This window comes from Centruroides sculpturatus, unplaced genomic scaffold (assembly GCF_000671375.1).
Source record: "Centruroides sculpturatus isolate CEXI.00-Female unplaced genomic scaffold, Cexi_2.0 scaffold300, whole genome shotgun sequence".
Taxonomy (NCBI): domain Eukaryota; kingdom Metazoa; phylum Arthropoda; class Arachnida; order Scorpiones; family Buthidae; genus Centruroides; species Centruroides sculpturatus.
The window spans coordinates 713,640-737,756 of record NW_019384507.1 but is presented as its reverse complement, the minus strand read 5'-3'; the positions used below and the strand labels follow the sequence as shown (position 1 = coordinate 737,756).

General features: G+C 30.2%; 6 protein-coding genes across 8 annotated transcripts; 1 reads left to right on the top strand and 5 right to left on the bottom strand.

Annotated features, from left to right (window-relative positions):
• Positions 1–4,933: 4,933 nt before the first annotated feature.
• LOC111622266 (uncharacterized protein DDB_G0283697-like) lies at positions 4,934–8,687 on the top strand. The gene is made up of 3 exons (XM_023364623.1): positions 4,934–5,068; positions 5,323–6,712; positions 8,408–8,687. Exons 1-2 carry the CDS (start codon positions 4,944–4,946, stop codon positions 6,044–6,046), a joined length of 849 nt encoding a protein of 282 aa, XP_023220391.1. The 5' UTR covers positions 4,934–4,943; the 3' UTR covers positions 6,047–6,712; positions 8,408–8,687.
• On the bottom strand, positions 8,345–12,254 carry LOC111622264 (ileal sodium/bile acid cotransporter-like). 3 transcript variants are annotated; one of them, XM_023364620.1, is made up of 7 exons: positions 9,755–12,254; positions 9,485–9,690; positions 9,328–9,413; positions 9,209–9,258; positions 8,722–8,982; positions 8,510–8,660; positions 8,345–8,444 (listed from the first exon to the last, which is right to left on the bottom strand). In XM_023364620.1, exons 1-7 carry the CDS (start codon positions 9,908–9,910, stop codon positions 8,404–8,406), a joined length of 951 nt encoding a protein of 316 aa, XP_023220388.1. In that variant the 5' UTR covers positions 9,911–12,254; the 3' UTR covers positions 8,345–8,403. The 3 variants fall into 3 exon arrangements, with proteins under 3 accessions (XP_023220388.1, XP_023220386.1, XP_023220387.1); XM_023364618.1 differs by having other exon boundaries at positions 9,209–9,413; XM_023364619.1 differs by having other exon boundaries at positions 8,345–8,441; positions 9,209–9,413.
• Positions 12,255–12,260: 6 nt separating this feature from the next.
• LOC111622267 (ileal sodium/bile acid cotransporter-like) lies at positions 12,261–15,124 on the bottom strand. Its single transcript, XM_023364624.1, has 5 exons — positions 13,525–15,124; positions 13,262–13,466; positions 12,925–13,185; positions 12,709–12,859; positions 12,261–12,643 (listed from the first exon to the last, which is right to left on the bottom strand). The coding sequence occupies exons 1-5, from the start codon at positions 13,722–13,724 to the stop codon at positions 12,627–12,629; spliced, it is 834 nt and encodes a 277-aa protein (XP_023220392.1). The 5' UTR covers positions 13,725–15,124; the 3' UTR covers positions 12,261–12,626.
• A 3-nt stretch (positions 15,125–15,127) lies between these two features.
• On the bottom strand, positions 15,128–16,714 carry LOC111622253 (ileal sodium/bile acid cotransporter-like). The gene is made up of 6 exons (XM_023364604.1): positions 16,559–16,714; positions 16,290–16,495; positions 16,072–16,231; positions 15,743–15,934; positions 15,394–15,654; positions 15,128–15,326 (listed from the first exon to the last, which is right to left on the bottom strand). Exons 1-6 carry the CDS (start codon positions 16,712–16,714, stop codon positions 15,180–15,182), a joined length of 1,122 nt encoding a protein of 373 aa, XP_023220372.1. The 3' UTR covers positions 15,128–15,179.
• A 1,178-nt stretch (positions 16,715–17,892) lies between these two features.
• Positions 17,893–19,545, bottom strand: LOC111622265 (ileal sodium/bile acid cotransporter-like). The gene is made up of 5 exons (XM_023364621.1): positions 19,052–19,545; positions 18,783–18,988; positions 18,509–18,713; positions 18,159–18,419; positions 17,893–18,091 (listed from the first exon to the last, which is right to left on the bottom strand). The coding sequence occupies exons 1-5, from the start codon at positions 19,205–19,207 to the stop codon at positions 17,945–17,947; spliced, it is 975 nt and encodes a 324-aa protein (XP_023220389.1). The 5' UTR covers positions 19,208–19,545; the 3' UTR covers positions 17,893–17,944.
• A 176-nt stretch (positions 19,546–19,721) lies between these two features.
• On the bottom strand, positions 19,722–23,069 carry LOC111622247 (ileal sodium/bile acid cotransporter-like). Its single transcript, XM_023364599.1, has 6 exons — positions 21,998–23,069; positions 21,634–21,839; positions 21,360–21,564; positions 21,023–21,283; positions 20,472–20,619; positions 19,722–20,398 (listed from the first exon to the last, which is right to left on the bottom strand). The coding sequence occupies exons 1-6, from the start codon at positions 22,154–22,156 to the stop codon at positions 20,358–20,360; spliced, it is 1,020 nt and encodes a 339-aa protein (XP_023220367.1). The 5' UTR covers positions 22,157–23,069; the 3' UTR covers positions 19,722–20,357.
• Between the last annotated feature and the right edge of the window lie 1,048 nt (positions 23,070–24,117).

Sequence of the window (24,117 nt, the reverse complement as noted above, 5' to 3'; positions counted from 1 at the left end):
TACATCTGGCCAACAGGCTGGCCACAGGAGGCAAGGAGAAACATATGCACTCCTTGTTTCTGTATATGATCTTAACACAGTAATTTTTTAGGTTGTTTGCATTCACTGATTTACATCTGGCCAACAGGCTGGCCTATATTAGGCAGGCTGGCCATATGTCTCAAATCCATCAAGAGTTTTCTGGATTTGCTTCACCTGCCTAACACCTAAATAGGGGCTAGTTTTCCATAGAAAGATCTCGTAGGAGACACACCACCATGGCAGATTTCCCAAATGTTGCTTTATTCTATCAATCCTGTCCTATCCTTTAAGTTGTGGCATGTAGGAGATCCTTTATGGTCTTCTATCTCAATAAAACTTATGACTATTTTTATTTATAACTTACTCAATTGTACATTCAGTAAAGTATATTATTTTTAATACTAGGAATAGATTCAAATGCATTTTGCTACTGATTGTGAATTTAGAAAAAGTATTTACATTTTAGTTTAATTCTTTACAGTATAATAAAATCTACAATAAAAAAACTTTTAAAACATATTTAAAATCTGTATGAATATTGAAAAATCTAGTTTGTTTCAATTATGTGAAAGACATGGAATATATCTTTTGCTCTGTGCAATACATAGCATTACTTTGTGTATGTAAATAAATGAATTCTAGATATAATTTTTAATATGTTTTTAAATATGATAATTAACGATATGTTTGTATATTAACTGAATAGGTGACTTTACATTAATACTAAAATATACACATTAATGTATTTTGGAGTGGCTATGAGATTTTTGGGTTTTTGCATATGTCTTTTCAAAGTAGTCACCATCATTTTCAATACAGAAACTAAATCATGAAACTATTAGCTTTATTTTTTGTTTAGGTTGGCTNATAAAGTGGATAAATTAGGCCAGTCAAATAATTTTTAATTTTTAAAATTAAGAATTAATAATAATGATGTTATATAATTATCACTTGATATATTTCAATAAAATTTTTCTGTTTATTTTTTCCCTTTTTAAATGTTATTTCTAATAAATTTTTGCAGTCTTGAAAAAAATGAAAATACTTGCAGCACATAAAAAAATGATGTATCTATTAATTAATACAGACCAACTCTTCAATCAAGGAGCCACTTACATTCAAATGTCAAAATGTTTTCAAGAAAATTTACTTCTTATCATTAGCAACCACGAGAAACATTCTAATTAGAAAAACTTATTTTCAAAGTCTTCATATCTTTTAAGTCAAATTCAAATAAAACATTTAATTTTAATATTTATAGTTGTTTTAATTTGAATGTTTCTTGTGGTTACTGATGATGAGTTATATCTCCTTGCAAATGTTTTGACACTTGAAAGGCTCCTTGTTTGAAGATTTGTGTATATTATAAGAGGGTTGGATTTAGAGGGTCACTTTGTACAGCTGCACCTTTTTCTGAGGGTTTCTAGATATGCTATTGTTAATAAATAAATGTTTTATTTTAAACATAAATAATAATATGATTTATCTGGATTATGTTGATGATGATAATCTTCCTCCCAACTTTAGACAACTTTATGTTTATTTTAGTATTTTTAGACATATATAATTAAATCTAACCAAATAATTAAGATATAATCTGCTGATTGTTAAATTGGTGTGAATCTGATCTATACCATTATGCTGCTGTGTTAAAGAATTCATGCTTCACTCAAACTTTCCATTATTTATTTGTACAGACAATATTGTTTTATTGTCCTTTGTGTGTGACAAGAGACAAAAGAACACTTTCTGTAGACTGTAAAGTCTTGCCAGTCATAAACTAGTTTGTTATAGAAAGTTTTTTTTCCAAACTTAACAATAACTGATTGATTTTGGGTATTTGAGAGGGATATCATTCTTATAGTGTTCTTCAGTTGAAGCCATGTAGGAAAAAAAAATAAAACAAATAATAGAATCTTATGCATAAGAACTTGTGGCCACTCTACATACAGGATATTTGAAAAGTTACTGTGCAGTGAGAAATTTATAATGGCATTAAAGTTATATGTTTGGCATTGCATACAAAAACTTGTAAGTTGTTCATTTGATACCAGTTGAGCAGTTGACAGTATGGTATTGCATACAACTTACAGGTCTCATTTGCAATACCATATGCATAACTTAATGCCATTAGGAATTTCTCATTGCACAGTAACATTTTGGACAGAATTGAGTGTGATGATATTCAATTTTTTCAATTTAAAATTTAAAATTAATTTATTACATTTGCATTTGTATTATCTTAGTGCCTCATCATAAAAAAAAACTCTTCTTAAGGATCCAGGTTTGAGTGTGATATAAATTGTCCTGATTTTTCAAAGGAGTTTAGATTTCTATTTTTATTTATGTTAATTGACATTGAGGTAGACATGATGTAAATTCTTCCTAAGATATTAAAAAAAAAATAACTTAATGAAAAATGAAAAGTTTATTGATGTGTTCTAATATTGCAAAATTGAATTCTGGTAACTACAGCATTTATTTTTTGTATTATATGCATTGAAAATTGGTTCTGTGTTGTTCATATTTCCTGGTGTGGAGTGGTGTATTTATAACTACAGATTGCTTTATAAATATACAGTATTTATTATTTTTATAAATACAGTACTTATAAACTCTTGTCTTTATTATTTTATTTTTTTATATCTGTTTGAGGATATATACTATAAATTCTCCGTTTGCATTACATACAAATACTACAAATATATAAATGCTTTTGACATTTTGTACAAATATATAAAAGATTCTGTGTTGTCACAGAAAATTATAAACAAATTCACATGGATTTTTCATTTAATCCCAATATTATCAAAGAATCAATAAAGTGATAAAACTATGGCAAGTATCACCAATAAACATTCTCCATCACATTTTATCATCATCAGTTTAGCTGCTAAAAGAATGAGAAATTGTGTATGATTGTACATAAACCTAGGGATGGATTTAGAAAAGTTAGCACAGGGTGCAACTGGGAGTATCTTAGGCAGTAAAAAAATTTTGTAAGGCATAAACCTTTCTGCACTCCCCTGCAAAGTTTTATGGATTTACTATTGCCTAGAACTAAGTATATTCAATTACAATACACAGAATTATGTAGTATACCTATATGTGTTTTAGTGGTTAAACTGACTTCTCTGAAGACAATCTATTAAGTGCTTCCATGTTAATGATATATCTTATTTCATCATAAATTAAATTAACAAATTGCAATTAAAGATCATCATCAATTTTCTAGTCAAATAGCTGAAATTAAATTAATTGTTTAATTAAATTATAATAATATAATGAATTATTATTAAAGATATATTACACATGTTGATTCTATATGGAAANATTAAGTAATTAAGATCTATTGTTAAAAATGAAGATAAAATGCAATATTTTACACAATTAATTTCACTGCTACTTGTTACAATTGTTTGTTGTAAGGATATATCATAGACAAAGATAGAATAAAAATTATAAAATTAAGAAATTTTTTTGTGTTTTATAAAATATTTATTTCTCAGAATCATTGATACGGTTGTATAGGACCAATATCAATCTGCAAAAATTCAACATTAGATTAGTTATTATATAAAGAATGAAGAATATAATCATATTTTTCGTTTTTTCCACGTTATAGTTTATAGAAAAAGAATTTTTTGAGTGAAATTATATTAGGAATTGTTTATTTTTTACTTCTAAAATTACTGAATATTCAAATTAGTATAACCAGGAGGATTTTAATGGACAGTTTTATTCGCAATTTTGGTCACGCCTTTTACTACTTGGCCACTTCTATCGTAGGCTTAGTCAAACCCATAATGATTAAAAAATGTTCATAGTGTCAGCAGGTCAATGTGACGATCTCAATCAAATTTCCAGACGTTTTTACAATTTTTATCATAAGAAGAAATAAAGAATTGAAGAAAATCGGGTACAAGAATGATAAACTCTACTAAACAATAAAATGATTTCGATCTCGCCGGCGTTTAGTTAATTTATAGAGGCCTTAAAGTCAGTTAACCGAAATATAGCTTTAAGAATTGTTAAAACCGGTTTGAACAGTTTCAAGTTACTTCAGTGGCTTCAAACGAATAACAATTGGCATACAACTGTTCTAATCATTCTTTAAATATATATTGGTTAACCGAGTTTTGGGTTATCGTATTGATTAGATTAATAAAAGATGTATAATCAGTTTAAAACGCTTTCAAACAGAACGAGAGAGTGAAGAGACGTATAAAGTGAGAGAGTTGGAGCGGACAGCTGACTCCTATTTAGATGTTAGACCGGAAAACCACGCAGTTTATCCAGGATCGAATCCTGACGAGCGATTTCCAAGGAAATTTTCATGGCAATCTGTCCCAAATATATAGGGCTTTATTCCTCATTACGCGGTAACCCCTATTGTAGGCCTAATCGAATCCATGATCAGGATTTCTTTGAGAGGGGAGTTCAAAAGGGTAATACCTCCTCGTGTAACTTCGTATAAACAGTTTTGTAAGAATACAAATGATTATTTTTTTTCTACATAAATATGTATAAATTGACCAAGCAATTTCATTTTTCATCCTTTAGATCAGAGAAATACCCCGGTGGATGATGTTTTTTGAATGAAACACTATCCTTGAAGGGTTTGATTAAAAAGGCCCCCTCTTAGTGTCCAGAAAGAGAGGGAGTAAAGAGTAAGAACTTTGAAATTTTGAACAAAGTATAACAAGAATTTCATTTAATTAATCATTGAAATCCTCAAATTTCTTGATCGAAATTGTACGTTTTTCTATGAGGAAACAGGCAAAAATTATTTGACGCATCGTTTATACCGCTACAGTTTGCATAATTATATACAGATTATATAATCATTTTACATTATTTAAAATTTAGATGCTGTATTGTACGGAATACATTAAATTTAGATTTTATTTTAGTTACAGAAGATGAAGTACAAAATGTTCGTTGCATTGTTATTGCTTTCTGGTTTTGCTATCGAAATCGAGAGTGCTACAATTTGTTTAACAGTTCACATCTGTAGAAATGGAATTTGTAGCAGTGTATGTCGAGAGTAAGTGCATAATTTCTCTATATTTCCTCCTTTTATGTTAAAAGAAACCTGTTCAAAGCGGAAATCTGCAAAAACGGAAAATATATTCAGTACCATGTGATTCTGGTTTAAGCAGGTTTTATTGTATATATATATATATATTTACAGTAAAATTTTTAGAAATTAAATCAATATTTTGGGATAGTATGTACCAGATTATCTAAGTTAGAACGTATATAATAATTTATACATCTAAAAATGCATTAATATTTCAGAATACCTGAAAGAAAATTCGAGGAAAACGAAACGATTGGAGAAAACAAAAATGAATACGAAGCTAACGAAGACGTGGATAGTGAAGATAAAATTTCTAGAAATTTAAACGACGATTTCAAAAATAAAAGTGAAAACACACAAGAAGAACCGAGAAACTTTGACGATTTCTTAGAATCTGATGCGTGGGAAAATGAGAGTTTCATGAAGAAACGTATGAGTGACAAAGATTCAGTCAGGGAAATTGGTGAAAGTTCGGAAGATGAAGAAGAGGCGGTAAAAAGGGAATTAATTAGGGAAGAAATGGAGAATGAATTCAGAGAGTTACTGGAAAGTGATGAGGCAGGGAATGAAATTAGAGAAGTAATAAAGGATATGGAAAAGGAGAATGTAGTAAGAGAATTATTTGATGAGAACCAATTTGATGTTAGAGAATTAGATGAAGATGAAGAAGAAGAAAACGAAGCAAGATCATTGGATGATAGTGAAGAGAAATATGAAGTGAGAGAGATGGAAGATGAAGACGACGAAGATGAAGCAAGATCATTGGATGATAGTGAAGAGAAATATGAAGTGAGAGAGTTGGAAGATGATGAAGACGAAGAATATTCTAAACGAGAATTTGATGAAAGTGAAAATTATGAAATGAGACAATTAATCGAAGATGAAGAGAAAGAGGATGAAAACGAAAAGAGAGATTTATTTGACGAAGAAGAAGAGAAATAAATTACAGAATAAAAATGAAATAATGTCGACAAGTTATTCAATTTGAAGGTGGAAAGTATAATAATTAATAAATGAAAAAAAAATTAATCAGAAACTTAACAAATTTGAAATAATGATCATTAGAGATAATTTCACATAAAGTTTTACTAACCACGTATTTTGCTTCTCGAATCTTTTTCAATAGCTTTATACAGTTTCCATTTTGTTTACTAGTAGCGTGTTAATGAAAAATGTCTTGTAATATTTCGGTGTAGATGTTAATTAAATTACAAATACCGTATGTGTTATGCAAAAAATGTATATACGAATTTTCAGTCTACACTGCTATTTAAATAAACATATAATATTTGATAGATATGGTGGGAGGATGAAGTCGACGGTGATGATCTTTGCATAATTTGACCACGTAAAATGAAAAAAAATTACACATTTATGCCAAATGGAAAATTAAATTTAGTTTTTCTTTATTGTTGTTAAACAATTGTTATCGTTGTTACGAAATACGCTGTTGTTTGTATTGTTGAAGGTTAAATGACAATTATTATAACAAAAATGGGGCTTTTAGGGGCTGGATTACATTGTTGTGGACCAGAAAAATTGGTTGCAAAGTGCAAGAAGCGTGTACCTGTAACAAAAATTGAAACGACGCGAGTGCGAGGGACAAGAGTACGTCCGGTGCATCGTTTGTATTTATGTTATTTTTATTTTTGGGTGTTTTCGTGGGGTCGAAGGGTTTCTTCCAACGGGACAGTGGACCCCAGGGTCGTCGATAAAGCGAAAATCCCAAAGGGGGCCCGGAGGGCGGCTCAAGAACGGGATATGCTCGGAGAGCGGCCCAGCTACAAAAGGGGCCTGCAGGGCGGAACCAGAATCCGTATTTTAATCCGGATGTAATCGACCAACTACGGGTTCAGCGCAGGTTGCCGGATCCGCCCAACGAGCAAGCAGTTGTCTCGGGGAACCCTCCACCGAGCAAAGGGGCTCGGATGCCTGTTGCATTATAGATTGTAAGCAACTGGTATAAGGAGTCTATTGTTGATCTTTGGCTTTTATTAACAACTCCGCGCGTTTATTGCTGGAGGAATAAAAATTTTATATTCATTTATTTTTCGTTTTTAAGTTTACTTTCGCTGAACGTCTGCACATTTTCATATCATTCGAGAAAGTTTATAAACTAAAAATGTTTATTTTTAAAGAAAAATATTAATAAAATTATAAAGATATTTGAATAAATTATATAATTATTAATTGAAAAATTGGTATCGTATACTATAAACAAAGATAAAAAATGCTATATTTATTATATATATATATAAGTTATTTTATCAGCTTTATTTTGAAACTGTTTACAATAATAGGTAAGTTCACTTTCAAATCTCTCATTTATTTTCTCCTGGTACTAAGATCTCTACGTTCTACGTTCTATGTTCATCAGGGCTTCCCAGATGATAACGTCACGTGGAAAAATATAGGCCTATATATTTGGATCCTATATCACATTAAATTATTACAGTAAAGGAATTAAACGAAAAGAAACATAGTATAGTAATCTCTAATTTTTCGGGGCCAGAGAAATTAGCTCATACACCCAGAAAGAGGACTCTTCTGAGTGTTCCTGATGCCCATTATGGATTTGGATAGATCCGCAATAGAAACGTCTAAATACTAAGGACACTCACAACTTTAGTGTACTACTATGTGCATAGTACTTCAGTATAAGTACTACACGCGATGAGTGCCATGAAAGAATTGTACTATTTGGAATAATCCACACTTTTCAATAGTAATTGATGTTTTCCCTTATTTTTATACGTATTCAGTCTCATGAAGATTACGAGTTAACCCGAAAATAATGGACATATTTTAATCAAAATAAACGTTGAAATGATTCGCGTGACATCAATAATAAAAATTAAATAAAACAAAACCATTAAACACAGGTCCTTTGGCGTGGATTCGAGCCTGACCCACGAATTGGCCACGTAATCTTTTCCGGGTTTTCTACGTGCCTAACACCCAAATAGGGGTCAGTTTTTCTTAGAAAGTCCTCTTTTCTTGCAGTTCGCCCATGTGTCGCATTGTCGTATCCCATCAAATATTAAAACATGAAGAAATATAATTTTTAAAATAAAATTGAATAATCAGAAAATATTTTATTTATCAGTTTTTCATAGAATTTAATTTATGTAAAATATATAAAATTTTAAACAACTGTTCTATGTAAAATTATTATAAAAACAAATAATTATAAAGAAATATTTTTGGTTTTAACAATATTTAAATACTATATTATGCAAGAATAATTGAATATTTTTTAATATATTGGTTGTAGGATTTACAGTAAAAATGTTAATATTTCAGGTAGGGATCGTCGACGACGGCTTCATAACAATGTCTTCTGAAAGAAAATGTATTTTGAGAGTAAAATAACTTATTCTGATTAATTTAATGCGTATTTATTACCTTTCTTCCTCACAATTTCAACAGCCTCTTGTGTAGATTGTACTCTCTTGCAATATTTAATCAAAATGTGGTGAAATAAACAGAGGAGAGCACATATAACACTTTGTGACAATCCATAAAACCACGGAATGAAGAGTATTGTAAAATATTTCTAAAAATAAAATTGTTACAAATCTTACAATATAATTAAATAATTATAAAATAAAACTTACTCTGATATCAAAAGATAAAATGATAACACTAAATGCTACAGCCGCATTTTGTATTCCGCTTTCAATTGCTATGGTTTTACAAACAGCATTTGATCTTCTACAAATTAAAGCTATGAAATATCCCAATAAAATTCCGGTTATGGGCATACACGTGGATGCTATGATAAATTTCCAGGATATCTGATGAAGCCAATTTTTAAACATGACGAATTTCAACATTGTTACAATAATAAGAAATATAAAGCCTAAAGCGCTTCCTCCCTGTGATAAAAATAAAATAAAATAAAGAATTACATATACATATCAGTATTTTTTGTAGGCAATGAAAGGCCTTTATTTAGAAAGCCCATTATGGGTTCAGACAAGCCCATAATTGAGTAACCAGGATGTTGAGGAACGGTTCCCCAGAACGGTAAGCTGTCACCATAACCGCTCGGCCATCCGACCATTTAAATATCACTATAGAATACAATTAAAACAAACTAACCTTTGTGACGTAGACTGATACTTTCGGAGCTTTCCATCTAATTGCCATACCTACCAATACAGGCGAGATGATCAATATCAATGATAAAGCTATGCTCTTGTATGGTATAATTAACGTACTAGATTCTGTTCTTATTGAATATATCCAAACATTAAGAGGCATCATGCCTAATGCTAAAATGGTAGATACAGTAGTCATGGTGACACTGAAACATTTATTATCATTAAATGATTTAAAGATATAGAATTTTAAGGTATATAAATAATTAAAACATACCTTAAAGAAACATCACCGTTTAAATAATACGAGAAAATATTAGAGACGACACCTCCAGGGCAACACGACATTATGAGTAATCCCGCTGCCATTTCAGGTTTAAATTTGAATATCTTATTATATATGAAACCGACCAATGGCATCATCAGAAATTGACAAACTAGACCTATGATTGGTCCAAATGGCTTTCGAACGTGCATCCAAATCTATAAAATCATATTTTTAAAGCTATTTTCTAGTTATAATTAAATAAGCATTAGATTTATTTACCTGTTTCCAACAGATATTCGCTCCCATTGATGTCATAATAAATATTATCAAAAAAATCACCAGAATATTGTAAGCTGTTTTAATATCTTCATTAATATGAGTATAATTTGATAAATTAGTTGTTAAATTTGACCGATGTTCAGTCTCGTTTATCATCTTTAGAGAACTGATTCAACTATCGTCGTGTTGTTTAGTTTTTATCACATAGAAATAATATTTATTTTCATTGGTTCTCTTGTGTAAACAATCGAAAATGATGAGAAAAAATGATAAATTTGAGTGAGTAAATAATTTATTTTTTACGTTCAGTCATCGGCACGAACATTAAGAGATAATGCCAATGAATTGAAATGATTTATTTCTTTTCCCACTACCTTCCTTTACAAATGGCCAATCTTTTGGACATGGAATAAATAGAGCATTTTTATTAATTTGGATAGGAAAGTGCTAGAAACTTTCCTCACCAATTTGACCAAAAGGCTTATAAATTTTGGACCCTGCAGTTTATTTTCGACAGATTAATAGACAATTATCGGTTATTGCAGACCACACAGTTAAGTTCATTCGGTGCCTTGAACTTTTATGTAAACATCGAATAGAGTTTGATTGATGATAAAAATAACCCGGCAATACTCTGGTGCAACAGGCTAGTCACGTAGGATTTTCCGGATTTTTTCACGTGTTCAACACCTAAATAGGATCCAGTATCACATAAAAAGTCCTCCCGGGAAGCATCTCTTTGGAAGTTGTCCATGTGTTGCGTTGTCCTAATTCACAAACTCAAATCCAGCAAGGTTAACCGTTCCATAAATAGTTTTTTTTTTAAACTTTATATTTATTTACATTAAAAACAATCTTTGATTAAATATATTTTATTTAAAACTGTTTATGATAAGAGATACATTTAAATTATAAAGTCGTCGATGTATTTTCTCTGGTATTCCTAAAATAGCGATCTTCAGTAATCAATAATAATGTGAGTCTAGAATTCATTTTATAGAGAAAAATATCCAATAAAATTTAGAAATAAATATCTAAAATGTTTTCTGAGTGCGCCAAGAAAAATGTGAGTAACTGTGAAAATTTCATGAATATGGTGATTTTGTGAAGCAAAACTTTGAAGCAGGATTGATGAGATAAGGCAATGCAACATATGAAAGATTTGCCGAGAAGACTTTCTATGGGGAATTGGGCCTAATTTAGGTGTTATACACGTGAAAGAAACCCCGGAAAATACACGCGACTAGCCCATTGAAACTTGCAAATATGTTTCTGACCTTTGAAGATTAATAGTGGACGAAATTATAAGGGTTATTATACCAACAAATCCGAGGTGTCAGCATGATGAATTCTAAGAAACGCTAACCTTCGAACAAAAACCGTTCTGGTAATGCATATTTGACATTCATAAAACTATGGTTTGCATTTTGTTTACCATTATAATAGACTGAAGATGAAAAACAGAACCTCATCTAGTCTATTCGTTAGAAATGTTTGAACTTGGTTTTACTGAAAAAAATTCCATGTTACAGTAAGTACAGATTGCTGCTTTGTGATAATGGAATAATCCTCATAGCTAGTGTTTCAAGTCGGCTTTTATAATTTAAAGTTCAGAAAGACATGGCACTTAAAATACGTTTTGTGTATTGATCAGATTCTATTTCACCATAGATACCTCGTTTTATTGTTCAGTGAAAGTTTAAAACGCTTTTCAGGAAAATACAATGAGATTGTTTCACGTACGCTGTATTATCTTGCGCCAAGTGATTTTATGATTAACTTAAACTACAGCTGCTTTGTAATTAACTATTTACCAATGAACAGGTTACACTTCTAATTAGAACTTCGTATAGTTGAATTTTCGGATATTTGGAGACTATGAAAGGTTTTGATCTATAGAGAAAGTGAGGATATTTGTAAACTTAAGAATATATTTTCACATAAGTACAGGGTGGTGATAAGTATATCCTGGTGGGAAAATACTATAACTTTTGAATAGTTTGTTTGAAACAAGTTGTTTTTTGAATTTATTTATTTATTTTGCATAAATCTATCAAACATGATATTTGGTCCCAGATAGTTTGTTTTGCAAGCATCGAAAAAGGATGGAGACGGTATCGAATCCCACATAGCCCCGAATTAAACTCTCTATACTTTGCAATATGAGAAAAACTAAAGATAAAGTTTGTGTGGACTTAATGGAAAACCTGCACATTCTTCAGTATTGCACCAGAGATGCAATGAGAGGAATTTCAGCAACGATCAGACACCGCGTTATTGATGAATTTTATGAACATCTACAGAGTTTGACTGTCTGAAGGCAAACATTTTAAAAATTGTATTTCGTAATCCATTGGCTACTTAATTAATTTCATTTGCTTTGAATTGAATTTCGTTTGTACTTTTTGAACCATGAGGTATATACAATTTTTATTATATTTGCTCGTGTTATCGAAATAGAAATAATTAGTCATTTTATAAACTGAATTATTAAATTACTGTAATTAAAAATTATTTCATTTCTTCTTTTTTACATAATTTAATCTATAAAGGTATATTAAATTTGAAAAATTTCTTTGTTTACAGGGTGATCCGAAAGTTTTGTCATTTATTTTAAGTTGTACATTTATATTCAATCGTTTACTTCAGGTGGACAAAACAAGCTCCTACAGTGTGGAAGAACGGATCATATAAGTTTATGGGCTCACGAACGTCCATAAATTGTCTCGTGACAATGCACTGTAAGGTTTTATTAAGAGATGTACATTGATTTTATTAACAAACAGCTGAACGAAACAGTTGCGTTAGCCTTTCGTAAAATTCGCAGAATTTGAGAGGGAAGGAAAATTTTACATATAGTTTAGCATTGATTTCATAAAGTGGTATTTCCTATAAAAAGTGATATTTTAATGAATAAAATAACTTATTCTGATTAATTTATAACATATTATTACCTCCTTTTCTTTCACTCATGCCAATTTCTTCTGTAGACTGTTTCAGTTTACAATATTTAGTAAAAATATAATAAGAGAAACAGATGAAACCCAACATAACACATTGAGATATTGCGTATAACCACGGAATTAAAATGACCATTGCATGTATCTAACAATATAAAATTATTATAATTCTTAAATATTATTTAATCAAATAATATTAAGGAAACTTACTTTGGCATCAAAAGATAAAACAATGATACTTAGTGCTACTGCCGCATTTTGTATTCCGCTTATCATTGCTAAGGTTTTACAAATGGCACTTTCTCTCCTACAAATAAATGCTATAAAATATCCTAATATTGTTACAGTTGCAGGCATAAATATAAAAGTTAAAATAAGTTTCCAGGATATGTAACGTAGAGAATCCGAATACAAAGTGAAACATAATACCCAAGCGATGACGAGTAATACAAAACCTAGAGCAGTTCCTCCCTGCAATAAAATTAAGAATTTATATAATTATATTTACTTATTTTAATGCGAGATAAAATAATAAATATCGTTTAACCTTAGTGACATAGACAAATATCGCTGGAGCTTTCCATCTAATTACCATACCTATCAGTACAGGCAAGGTAATGATTATCAATGATATAACTATACTCTTGTATGGTATAATTAACGCATTAGATTCTGTTCTGATTGCGTATATCCAAAGATTAAGGGGCATCATGACAAATAGTAAAATGGTAGATATTGCAACAATAGCAACACTGAAAATAATTATAATTAAATATTTACAATATAAATTTATAATATTTTATTACTTACCTTAAAGAAACGTCACCGTTTACATAATAAACAAAACCATTAGACATAGCACCTCCAGGGCAACACGACATAATAAGTATTGCCGCTGATTTTTCAGGTTCAAATTTGAATATCTTATTATATATGAAACCGACCAATGGTACCATCACAAATTGACATAGTAGACCTATTATTGGTCCAAATGGCTTTCGAACGTGCATCCAAATCTATAAATTTACTCGTTAAAACTATTTACTGCGTACAATTAAGCAATAATTTAATTTATTTACCTGTTTCCAGCAGATATTCGCACCCATTGCAATCATAAGCAATGCCATGAAAGTAATTACTAGAACGTCTTGTGCTATTTTAAGACGTTCATTTGTAGAATTTCTAAAATTATTTGATGAATTTGAATGGAGAGAATTTTCAGTCCAGTTTATCATGTCTTTTCAGAGCATTCAACTGCAGCAATGTGTATCGTTATGGCGTTTATCATTGAACTTTATCATACGTTTCAATATTATTTATTTAATTTGTATTTTTTATATTCTACACTGTATATAATGAAAGATTATTTAAATGTTTCTATTAAATTAAACCAGTTATTTATGATAGGACTTATCACAATAGTGAATATGAACACAAACATTTCTTAAATTTAAAGAGCCTCTTGGGAGATCTTTCTATGGGAAAACTGGCTCCCTATTTAGGTGTTAATTTAGTGGTTTGAGTATTGATGATTTTTACCTTGCTAAAAGGGCCTTTATTCTATATCATCATGGGTTAGACAAAGCGCACAATGGAGACGTTTCCGGTGGTCCATCCTTTTTGATCCCGGACACCCGTAACCAGAAACTGATTGCTCATGAAAACTTCCTGGGATTGCTTGTTGGATTTGATTCTGGGTGCCCCACAGCAGTAGTAGACTGGCATTTTAACCGTATCGTTTATTTGGACGACTGTATTAGTAATATTAAATTATTCTAACGTAGAAATACGAATGGACTTAAGGAATTTCTTAGCATTGGGTCTCTAAATTTCAAAAATAGATGAAAATATAATATGTAATTTAATTTATAATATTTAATCATAGTTTGAAGCTTCTTGCATTATGTATGACGTCTTTTTTTTTAAGCTTGTGACATCCCGCTTTTTTTTAAGCTTGTCTGTACGAAAGGGGTTTTCGTACAGACTGCGGGCGCCGCTGGACTAAATAGGCCTACATGAAATTCCTTTGCTGGACCTTGTTGAATATAATGAATCCACCGTTTCAATAATAATTTATCTTTAGTAAACGATAAAAAGTTATTTTCTCGCCGATAAAATGTTTCCCCCCCTTTTTTTTTTATGGAACTATAAACCAAACTATGGTGTCTCATTGCACTATAACTAGTACAATGAGGCACGCAATATGTTGCCCATTACTGTCTGATCAAATTTGAAAATTTTAAAGGTTTTCCAAATACAATTTTTAAAAAATATGAAAATCAGGCTTTGTTACAATTAATCCCTTTTCTTTCGATCTAAACGGAATTAAATCTCTGCGATGAACAGTTTCAAAACAGTTTATTTTTAATCCAAAATGTATTTTAACATCATTAAATTTAACATTGCACAGAAATTTAAAATAAAAAACAAAATTTAAACATATTTTTCCAAATAAAATCACTTTTTCAGATTAAGTTGTTTTCCGTGTTCTGAACCGCTTCGTTTTTCTTTTTACACTTAACATAAATGTTATAAGAGAAACAAAAGACAGAAAATATAACAAATTGAAACGTTGCATAAAACAATGGAATTAAAAGAACTGTAAAATATTTCTGTAAATACAAAATTATTATTATAAGTCATTAATTATTATATAATTAAATAATTTAAAAAACTTACCTTCATATCAAAAGATAAAATAATAACACTAAACACTACAGCCGCATTTTGTATTCCGCTTTCAATCGCTATGGTTTTACAAATGGCATTTGATCTTCTACAAATAAAAGCTATGAAATATCCCAATAGAATCCCGGTTATAGGCATAATTATACATGTTACAATAAGTCTCCATGATATATGACATAAAAACTCTTGATACACGACAAAATCTATTGTTAATACAACTATAATAAGTGCAAAACCTATAGCACTTCCTCCCTGAAAGTGCACAAAAACTGCATAAATAACAAAACTCTCATATTCTACTGTTATAAAATATAATTAAAAAAAAAAAAACATATCTAACCTTAGTAACATAGACAGATACTTTCGGAACTTTCCATTTAATTGCCATACCTACCAACACTGGAGAGGTGACGATTATCAATGATAAAGCAATATTATTATAAGGTATAATTAAAGCATTAGATTCTATCCTGATTCCATATATCCAAACATTAAGAGGCATCATGCCTAATGCTAAAATGGTAGATAAAACCTAGAGCAGTTCCTCCCTGCAATAAAATTAAGAATTTATATAATTATATTTACTTATTTTAATGCGAGATAAAATAATAAATATCGTTTAACCTTAGTGACATAGACAAATATCGCTGGAGCTTTCCATCTAATTACCATACCTATCAGTACAGGCAAGGTAATGATTATCAATGATATAACTATACTCTTGTATGGTATAATTAACGCATTAGATTCTGTTCTGATTGCGTATATCCAAAGATTAAGGGGCATCATGACAAATAGTAAAATGGTAGATATTGCAACAATAGCAACACTGAAAATAATTATAATTAAATATTTACAATATAAATTTATAATATTTTATTACTTACCTTAAAGAAACGTCACCGTTTACATAATAAACAAAACCATTAGACATAGCACCTCCAGGGCAACACGACATAATAAGTATTGCCGCTGATTTTTCAGGTTCAAATTTGAATATCTTATTATATATGAAACCGACCAATGGTACCATCACAAATTGACATAGTAGACCTATTATTGGTCCAAATGGCTTTCGAACGTGCATCCAAATCTATAAATTTACTCGTTAAAACTATTTACTGCGTACAATTAAGCAATAATTTAATTTATTTACCTGTTTCCAGCAGATATTCGCACCCATTGCAATCATAAGCAATGCCATGAAAGTAATTACTAGAACGTCTTGTGCTATTTTAAGACGTTCATTTGTAGAATTTCTAAAATTATTTGATGAATTTGAATGGAGAGAATTTTCAGTCCAGTTTATCATGTCTTTTCAGAGCATTCAACTGCAGCAATGTGTATCGTTATGGCGTTTATCATTGAACTTTATCATACGTTTCAATATTATTTATTTAATTTGTATTTTTTATATTCTACACTGTATATAATGAAAGATTATTTAAATGTTTCTATTAAATTAAACCAGTTATTTATGATAGGACTTATCACAATAGTGAATATGAACACAAACATTTCTTAAATTTAAAGAGCCTCTTGGGAGATCTTTCTATGGGAAAACTGGCTCCCTATTTAGGTGTTAATTTAGTGGTTTGAGTATTGATGATTTTTACCTTGCTAAAAGGGCCTTTATTCTATATCATCATGGGTTAGACAAAGCGCACAATGGAGACGTTTCCGGTGGTCCATCCTTTTTGATCCCGGACACCCGTAACCAGAAACTGATTGCTCATGAAAACTTCCTGGGATTGCTTGTTGGATTTGATTCTGGGTGCCCCACAGCAGTAGTAGACTGGCATTTTAACCGTATCGTTTATTTGGACGACTGTATTAGTAATATTAAATTATTCTAACGTAGAAATACGAATGGACTTAAGGAATTTCTTAGCATTGGGTCTCTAAATTTCAAAAATAGATGAAAATATAATATGTAATTTAATTTATAATATTTAATCATAGTTTGAAGCTTCTTGCATTATGTATGACGTCTTTTTTTTTAAGCTTGTGACATCCCGCTTTTTTTTAAGCTTGTCTGTACGAAAGGGGTTTTCGTACAGACTGCGGGCGCCGCTGGACTAAATAGGCCTACATGAAATTCCTTTGCTGGACCTTGTTGAATATAATGAATCCACCGTTTCAATAATAATTTATCTTTAGTAAACGATAAAAAGTTATTTTCTCGCCGATAAAATGTTTCCCCCCCTTTTTTTTTTATGGAACTATAAACCAAACTATGGTGTCTCATTGCACTATAACTAGTACAATGAGGCACGCAATATGTTGCCCATTACTGTCTGATCAAATTTGAAAATTTTAAAGGTTTTCCAAATACAATTTTTAAAAAATATGAAAATCAGGCTTTGTTACAATTAATCCCTTTTCTTTCGATCTAAACGGAATTAAATCTCTGCGATGAACAGTTTCAAAACAGTTTATTTTTAATCCAAAATGTATTTTAACATCATTAAATTTAACATTGCACAGAAATTTAAAATAAAAAACAAAATTTAAACATATTTTTCCAAATAAAATCACTTTTTCAGATTAAGTTGTTTTCCGTGTTCTGAACCGCTTCGTTTTTCTTTTTACACTTAACATAAATGTTATAAGAGAAACAAAAGACAGAAAATATAACAAATTGAAACGTTGCATAAAACAATGGAATTAAAAGAACTGTAAAATATTTCTGTAAATACAAAATTATTATTATAAGTCATTAATTATTATATAATTAAATAATTTAAAAAACTTACCTTCATATCAAAAGATAAAATAATAACACTAAACACTACAGCCGCATTTTGTATTCCGCTTTCAATCGCTATGGTTTTACAAATGGCATTTGATCTTCTACAAATAAAAGCTATGAAATATCCCAATAGAATCCCGGTTATAGGCATAATTATACATGTTACAATAAGTCTCCATGATATATGACATAAAAACTCTTGATACACGACAAAATCTATTGTTAATACAACTATAATAAGTGCAAAACCTATAGCACTTCCTCCCTGAAAGTGCACAAAAACTGCATAAATAACAAAACTCTCATATTCTACTGTTATAAAATATAATTAAAAAAAAAAAAAACATATCTAACCTTAGTAACATAGACAGATACTTTCGGAACTTTCCATTTAATTGCCATACCTACCAACACTGGAGAGGTGACGATTATCAATGATAAAGCAATATTATTATAAGGTATAATTAAAGCATTAGATTCTATCCTGATTCCATATATCCAAACATTAAGAGGCATCATGCCTAATGCTAAAATGGTAGATACAGTAGTCATGGTGACACTAAAACATTAATTATCATTAAGTAATTTAAATATATATATTTAAGACATATAAACAAACAAAACATACCTTAAAGAAACATCACCGTTTAAATAATAAGCAAAAGCATTAGATACTGCCCCTCCTGGGCAACACGACATTATAAGTAATCCCGCTGCTATTCTAGGTTCAAATTTGAATATCTTATTATATATGAAACCGACCAATGGCATCATCACAAATTGGCAAAGGACACCTATTATTGGTCCAAATGGCTTTCGAACGTGCATCCAAATCTACAAAATCACATTTTCGAGCAATTTTCTATATATAATTAAGAGAGCATTCAATTTATTTACCTGTTTCCAACAAATATCAGCACCCATTGCAATCATAATCGATGTGATCAAAATAATCATGAGAACATTATGAGCTGCACGAAGATCGTCATTGATTGTATTGTTTGTAAAATTAACTGTTGAATTTGAATAGAGAGAATCTTCAGTTCTATTCATTATGCTTCTTCAAAGCGCAGACTTTACTATAGCATATCAGAATATTATCGTTAAGTTTTATCACTCATTTTAATAATATTTATTTTATTTTCAGTTTATAGGTCACCTAAAACGACAGAAAAATAAATGGGGTTGAAGCATTAAAACGGCTCAACACTTGGGGATCTGCAAAGAAGGGCATTCCCGTGTCGACTTATTCACTTAAACAGAAGACATGTAGAAAACCTGGTGAGGTGCAAACACGTGACAGTCTACTTTATTCGCTCGGTCGACACAGGAATAAATGGATATATTAAAAATATTTATCTGTTTAAACGAGTAAAATAGTAATATTTTAAATTCAGCTANAAATGTTCGAACCGTTTTAAATTCCAGTTTCTTTTTGCATATTGGTTCGATTATAGAACGATTGTAAACGTTCCAGAAAATTGATAAAATTGAAAATAGTTTGTTTGATTCTCAGAAATTCTCATCATTCTCAGCGGTAGGTGTTAAATAACAATTACTACGGTTGTTGAAATATTGAATGTAAAGAGGGTTTGCTTGCAAAATCCGCGCGAGCGAAGCCGCATGTAACAGCTAGTGCATAATAAAAACTGTAATAAAACAGTATTAAGTCCAGAATAGCAGCAGAAAACAATGGATAATTTTATTGTTTTTAAGTAAAATGAACAAAATATGACTAATGATACACAGTTATCTACAGAAATTTATGTTTTATTATTTCTGAAATCTAAAAGGAATTTTCAGACACCGACCCGCATTGAAACTTGGATTTCTTAGAGCTTCTTATATGAAAGATAGTCATATATAATACTAAAAAAAAATATGCTTTTCCCACAGAATATTTAATAATATTCATTGTCTACCACCGAATAAAACACATTATAAATTAATAAAGTTAAAAATATATATATTTAATCTTAACTTTAGCCCTTCGCCATGAGGATACTAAAAGGAATGAAAGTTTTGGCCAAACTTACAATGGAGGTAGCCGAATACTAAACTAGTAAAATAGTAACACGATACATCTGGCTCATTTCTGAACCATCTGAATTTGAACCAGAATCCATTAGTGCCCTACACCGCTTGGCCTTTCAAAAATTAAAACTATTTTAAAATATGTGAGCCAATAATTAAAATGAAACAATTAAAATCTTGTCGTTTCGTCTGTTTGCTTCACCTGAATGTCTGAAACGTTTGGAAAATAAAGTTTTATATATAAATTTAATAGCTAGTTTTATATGTAATTGAATGTAACTACCTTTGTTTTCAATACTTTTTACATATTCTTCAGGTTGCTGTTTGTTCAGGCATTTCTTATAAATATAGCAAATTATACTAAGAAAACCGCATATAAGAACTTGCGCTGTCCCATAAAACCAGGGAATTAAAAGAATTGAAATATGCTTCTAAAAGTAGATAAAAATTCAGGAATATTAATAAAATAAACAAAATATTTATACACACTAGTCCAAAATCTAAGAACGACGACATTTTTACACGAATAGAGAGTAACCCTATTAAGTATAACACGGTAATACACACCTGCATGTAGGAGTTTATAAATCAATGCAATAAAATGAAGTCTTTGATGAGAAAGATATATACAGCAATTGGACGTACATGAAACGTGCTTACTAATACCTGGGCAGAGAGACCTGTCGGTATGGAATATGTCCACTTCGAACAGTGTTACAGCACTTACGACATCGTGACAGGCTCGACACTAAGACTTTTTCTAGCTAACATCGCTAGCAATGTGTCGTCCTTAAGTTTTGGACATGTGTGTATGAAGGACACAAAAAAACTTACTCTGATATCGAAGGATAAAACGATAACACTAAATGCTACGGCTGCATTTTGAATCCCACTCTCAATTGCTATTGTTATACATATATTCTGTGGTCTTTTACATATAAATGCAACTAAATATCCCAATATCATTCCAGTTATAGGCATACATATAGAAGTTACGATAAGCTTCCAGGATACTTGATTAAACGATTCGTGATAAGCGATAAACTCTAATATTAGTATCGTAGTAAGAATCGTAAAACCTAACGCACTTCCTCCCTATCAATGAAAAATGATAATAATTAAAATAAATTACTTTAGAATAATAATAATTGGTCAAAAATATAGAATCTACCTTCGTGACGTATGCAGATATCTTTGGAATTTTCCATTTTATAACCATACCTAATAATATAGGAGAAGTAATTATAATCAAAGACAAACCTATGTTTTTATAGGGTATTATTATCGTATTTGCTTCTGTTCTAATTGCGTATATCCACATATTAAGAGGCATCATACCCAATGCTAGAATGGTAGATATTGTAGTCATAGTAACACTGAAAATTATTATAATGTAAATGCTTATAATACGTAAACTTTTAATTAACAAAGCTTTAGAGACTCACCTTAAAGAAACGTCACCATTTAAAAAGTAAGTAAATGCATTAGAGACTGCACCACCGGGACAACACGATATAATAAGTAATCCCGTTGCTATTCCTGATTGAAACTTAAATATTTTATTATAAATAAAACCTACTAAAGGCATCATTACAAACTGACAAAATAAACCTATCAGGGGACCAAATGGTATTCGAATATGCATCCAAATCTACAAAAAAGAAACACTTTTCAGCAATTTAAATACAGGGTGTCCCAAAAGTCTGGACACAAGTAATGTAATGAATATCTCCACGTTATTTAACGTACCGTACATCCAGACTTTTGGGACACCCTGTAGAGTAAATATAATTCCTGTCGTCTACTCACCTGCTTAAAACAAATATCTGCTCCCATTGCAATCATAATTAATATAATTAATATAATTATTAAGATATCTTGAGCTTTTTTGAAATCTTCATTAAAATGAATAACATTTGTATAATTGGAAGTTAAATTTATCTTAAACGAGTCTTCACTTTCATTCATCTTATGGATGTTTACAGTATCTGAAAGTGTACAAAATGTATCTGAAATACTTTAAAATTAACGTTATAATTATGAATATTTTCTATATAAGAATATAGAGCAGTGACAAATTAAAATATTAGGGCTATACGAGTAAAGAAAATACGTATTTCCGATAATAATATTGCCCAAATCCAGGAAAATAGGCTAAAGTATAAATTTTAATATACTGTATTTAGGTTTAATGTAGTTTGATCCTACTCGAGATATGACACATGATCCCTTCTATTTCCTCACCCGGTCGATCTTTAATTACCAAAATTTAACAGCAGCAATGTATCTCATAAACAAATCTCCCTGCAAAATTTCAGAAATATTCGACAAAAGACACAAGAGTTATTAAGATTGAAAGTGGATGAACAAAATAAATTATAATTAATTATTATAATTATTAATTTTTAACCATATTCAGAATGAAAAAGGCAACACGAGTGAAAATTTCGTAGCTAATCGATAGTGGTTCAATCGATTTAAAAACAGAAACAAGTTACAACTGGTGAAAGTTTTTCCAACAACGATCGTAAAGAATTAGTATAATAGGTGCACGAAATGACGAAATTAGCGTTTCTGAAGATGGGGAGTGAAAGGAACTTTCTATGGATTTTCTAAAAAAAATTTAAGCCACTATAACGGAAATTATGGATCAGTTTATAGAAAATGATTTAAATTTTGATAGAAGTTCAAAGGCGAGACGAAGTGTCATTGATGCGATGTCTTGCTATCGACAACTGCTTGCTGAACGAAACAGGAAAAGGCAAACGACATTAGATGACTTCTTCACAAAAAAATAAAAGATGTTAAAGGAGGAAGAACCTTCCTCATTACAAACATAATTTCTTTACTCGAACTCTTTTTGATTTTTATGAATGTTTTATGAATAAAAATCGATATCAGCAATAAATAAGTCATAAATAAGCAATAAATAAATTAATGCAATGAAAAGTATTTAACAATAAATGTTACAAAAAAAAACATAAATTTTCTTATTTTCTGTTCTGTTTCACTTATCCCCATTATTTATATGTTAATATGACCTGTTTCATTTAGCGCTGGAACTTACTGGAACGTATCCCCGCGTTAAGCAGGGTCTTACTGTATATAAGTTATTTTAATATATTTTGGAGTCTGATATTTTAGGACCTATACTTTATCATTATTTTTTGATTACTTTATTTTACTATACTTTATCATACTTTGGTTAAGTATTCGTTTGAAGTTGTCTTTTCATGCTATCAGTCTTTATATGGTGACTATTAACCAGCAATTGTTAATCAGTATTAACACTAATGTTAATTAGTAAAGCCATTATTTCCACTAATTATATCCGTATTAATGTACTTCGCTTAATGTTATCGGCGTGTCCCGATCTGATCATCACATGATGAGACAAAACTCTATTTGTTAGGAGTTATTCACATGCAAATTGTTCACAAATTGGTTAGGAGACTTTCTTAATGTGTTTGAATACACAAAGGATTGGTGTAAAACGCTGCAAAAATGCAAAAATCGTTAAAAGCTTTACCAGAGGACCTTCTTTTTCAATTGCATTTATTACTGCGATCAACCCCCACAAAATCAAAGTTACTTTAAAGGTAATGCGACAAGTGTGAGCTTTAAAAGTACGATTTATAAATTTAAATCTGCTGATATTTTTGTGAAATAATTATCCTGTTAACATTTATTTTCGTCAATATAAAGTTTTGCACAATAGATAGATAATAAATTCTAGTTGATTTAAGAAACAAAATTCCTCCTTTATCTATCCAATCTGCATTTTAAAGACCTTAGATTATTTATTATTTGCTTAAAGTAAAACTTCAAAATTTTTTCTTGCTTTGGTATGTCCCGAAAAGTTGCCTAATGTGGAATGGTTCTTGGAAAATAGAGATATTGCAGCGTCATTGTTGGTTCCATTAGGTTAA

What these genes read in the sequence shown, in the direction of transcription:
- LOC111622266 (XM_023364623.1), top strand. Translation starts at nt 4,944, where the DNA reads ATGAAGTACAAAATGTTCGTTGCATTGTTATTGCTTTCTGGTTTTGCT. An exon ending in TGTAGCAGTGTATGTCGAGA is followed by an intron (nt 5,069 to 5,322) that starts GTAAGTGCATAA and finishes TTAATATTTCAG; the next exon opens with AATACCTGAAAGAAAATTCG.
- LOC111622264 (XM_023364618.1), bottom strand. Translation starts at nt 9,910, where the DNA reads ATGATAAACGAGACTGAACATCGGTCAAATTTAACAACTAATTTATCA. An exon ending in CGAATATCTGTTGGAAACAG is followed by an intron (nt 9,691 to 9,754) that starts GTAAATAAATCT and finishes ATGATTTTATAG; the next exon opens with ATTTGGATGCACGTTCGAAA. An exon ending in AACGGTGATGTTTCTTTAAG is followed by an intron (nt 9,414 to 9,484) that starts GTATGTTTTAAT and finishes TAAATGTTTCAG; the next exon opens with TGTCACCATGACTACTGTAT.
- LOC111622267 (XM_023364624.1), bottom strand. Translation starts at nt 13,724, where the DNA reads ATGCACGTTCGAAAGCCATTTGGACCAATAATAGGTCTACTATGTCAA. An exon ending in AACGGTGACGTTTCTTTAAG is followed by an intron (nt 13,467 to 13,524) that starts GTAAGTAATAAA and finishes AATTATTTTCAG; the next exon opens with TGTTGCTATTGTTGCAATAT. An exon ending in TTTTATCTTTTGATGCCAAA is followed by an intron (nt 12,860 to 12,924) that starts GTAAGTTTCCTT and finishes TTATATTGTTAG; the next exon opens with ATACATGCAATGGTCATTTT.
- LOC111622253 (XM_023364604.1), bottom strand. Translation starts at nt 16,714, where the DNA reads ATGATAAACTGGACTGAAAATTCTCTCCATTCAAATTCATCAAATAAT. An exon ending in TATCTGTCTATGTTACTAAG is followed by an intron (nt 15,655 to 15,742) that starts GTTAGATATGTT and finishes GTGCACTTTCAG; the next exon opens with GGAGGAAGTGCTATAGGTTT. An exon ending in TTTTATCTTTTGATATGAAG is followed by an intron (nt 15,327 to 15,393) that starts GTAAGTTTTTTA and finishes TTGTATTTACAG; the next exon opens with AAATATTTTACAGTTCTTTT.
- LOC111622265 (XM_023364621.1), bottom strand. Translation starts at nt 19,207, where the DNA reads ATGAATAGAACTGAAGATTCTCTCTATTCAAATTCAACAGTTAATTTT. An exon ending in TATCTGTCTATGTTACTAAG is followed by an intron (nt 18,420 to 18,508) that starts GTTAGATATGTT and finishes GTGCACTTTCAG; the next exon opens with GGAGGAAGTGCTATAGGTTT. An exon ending in TTTTATCTTTTGATATGAAG is followed by an intron (nt 18,092 to 18,158) that starts GTAAGTTTTTTA and finishes TTGTATTTACAG; the next exon opens with AAATATTTTACAGTTCTTTT.
- LOC111622247 (XM_023364599.1), bottom strand. Translation starts at nt 22,156, where the DNA reads ATGAATGAAAGTGAAGACTCGTTTAAGATAAATTTAACTTCCAATTAT. An exon ending in TATCTGCATACGTCACGAAG is followed by an intron (nt 21,284 to 21,359) that starts GTAGATTCTATA and finishes TTTCATTGATAG; the next exon opens with GGAGGAAGTGCGTTAGGTTT. An exon ending in AAAAAGTATTGAAAACAAAG is followed by an intron (nt 20,399 to 20,471) that starts GTAGTTACATTC and finishes CAAACGTTTCAG; the next exon opens with ACATTCAGGTGAAGCAAACA.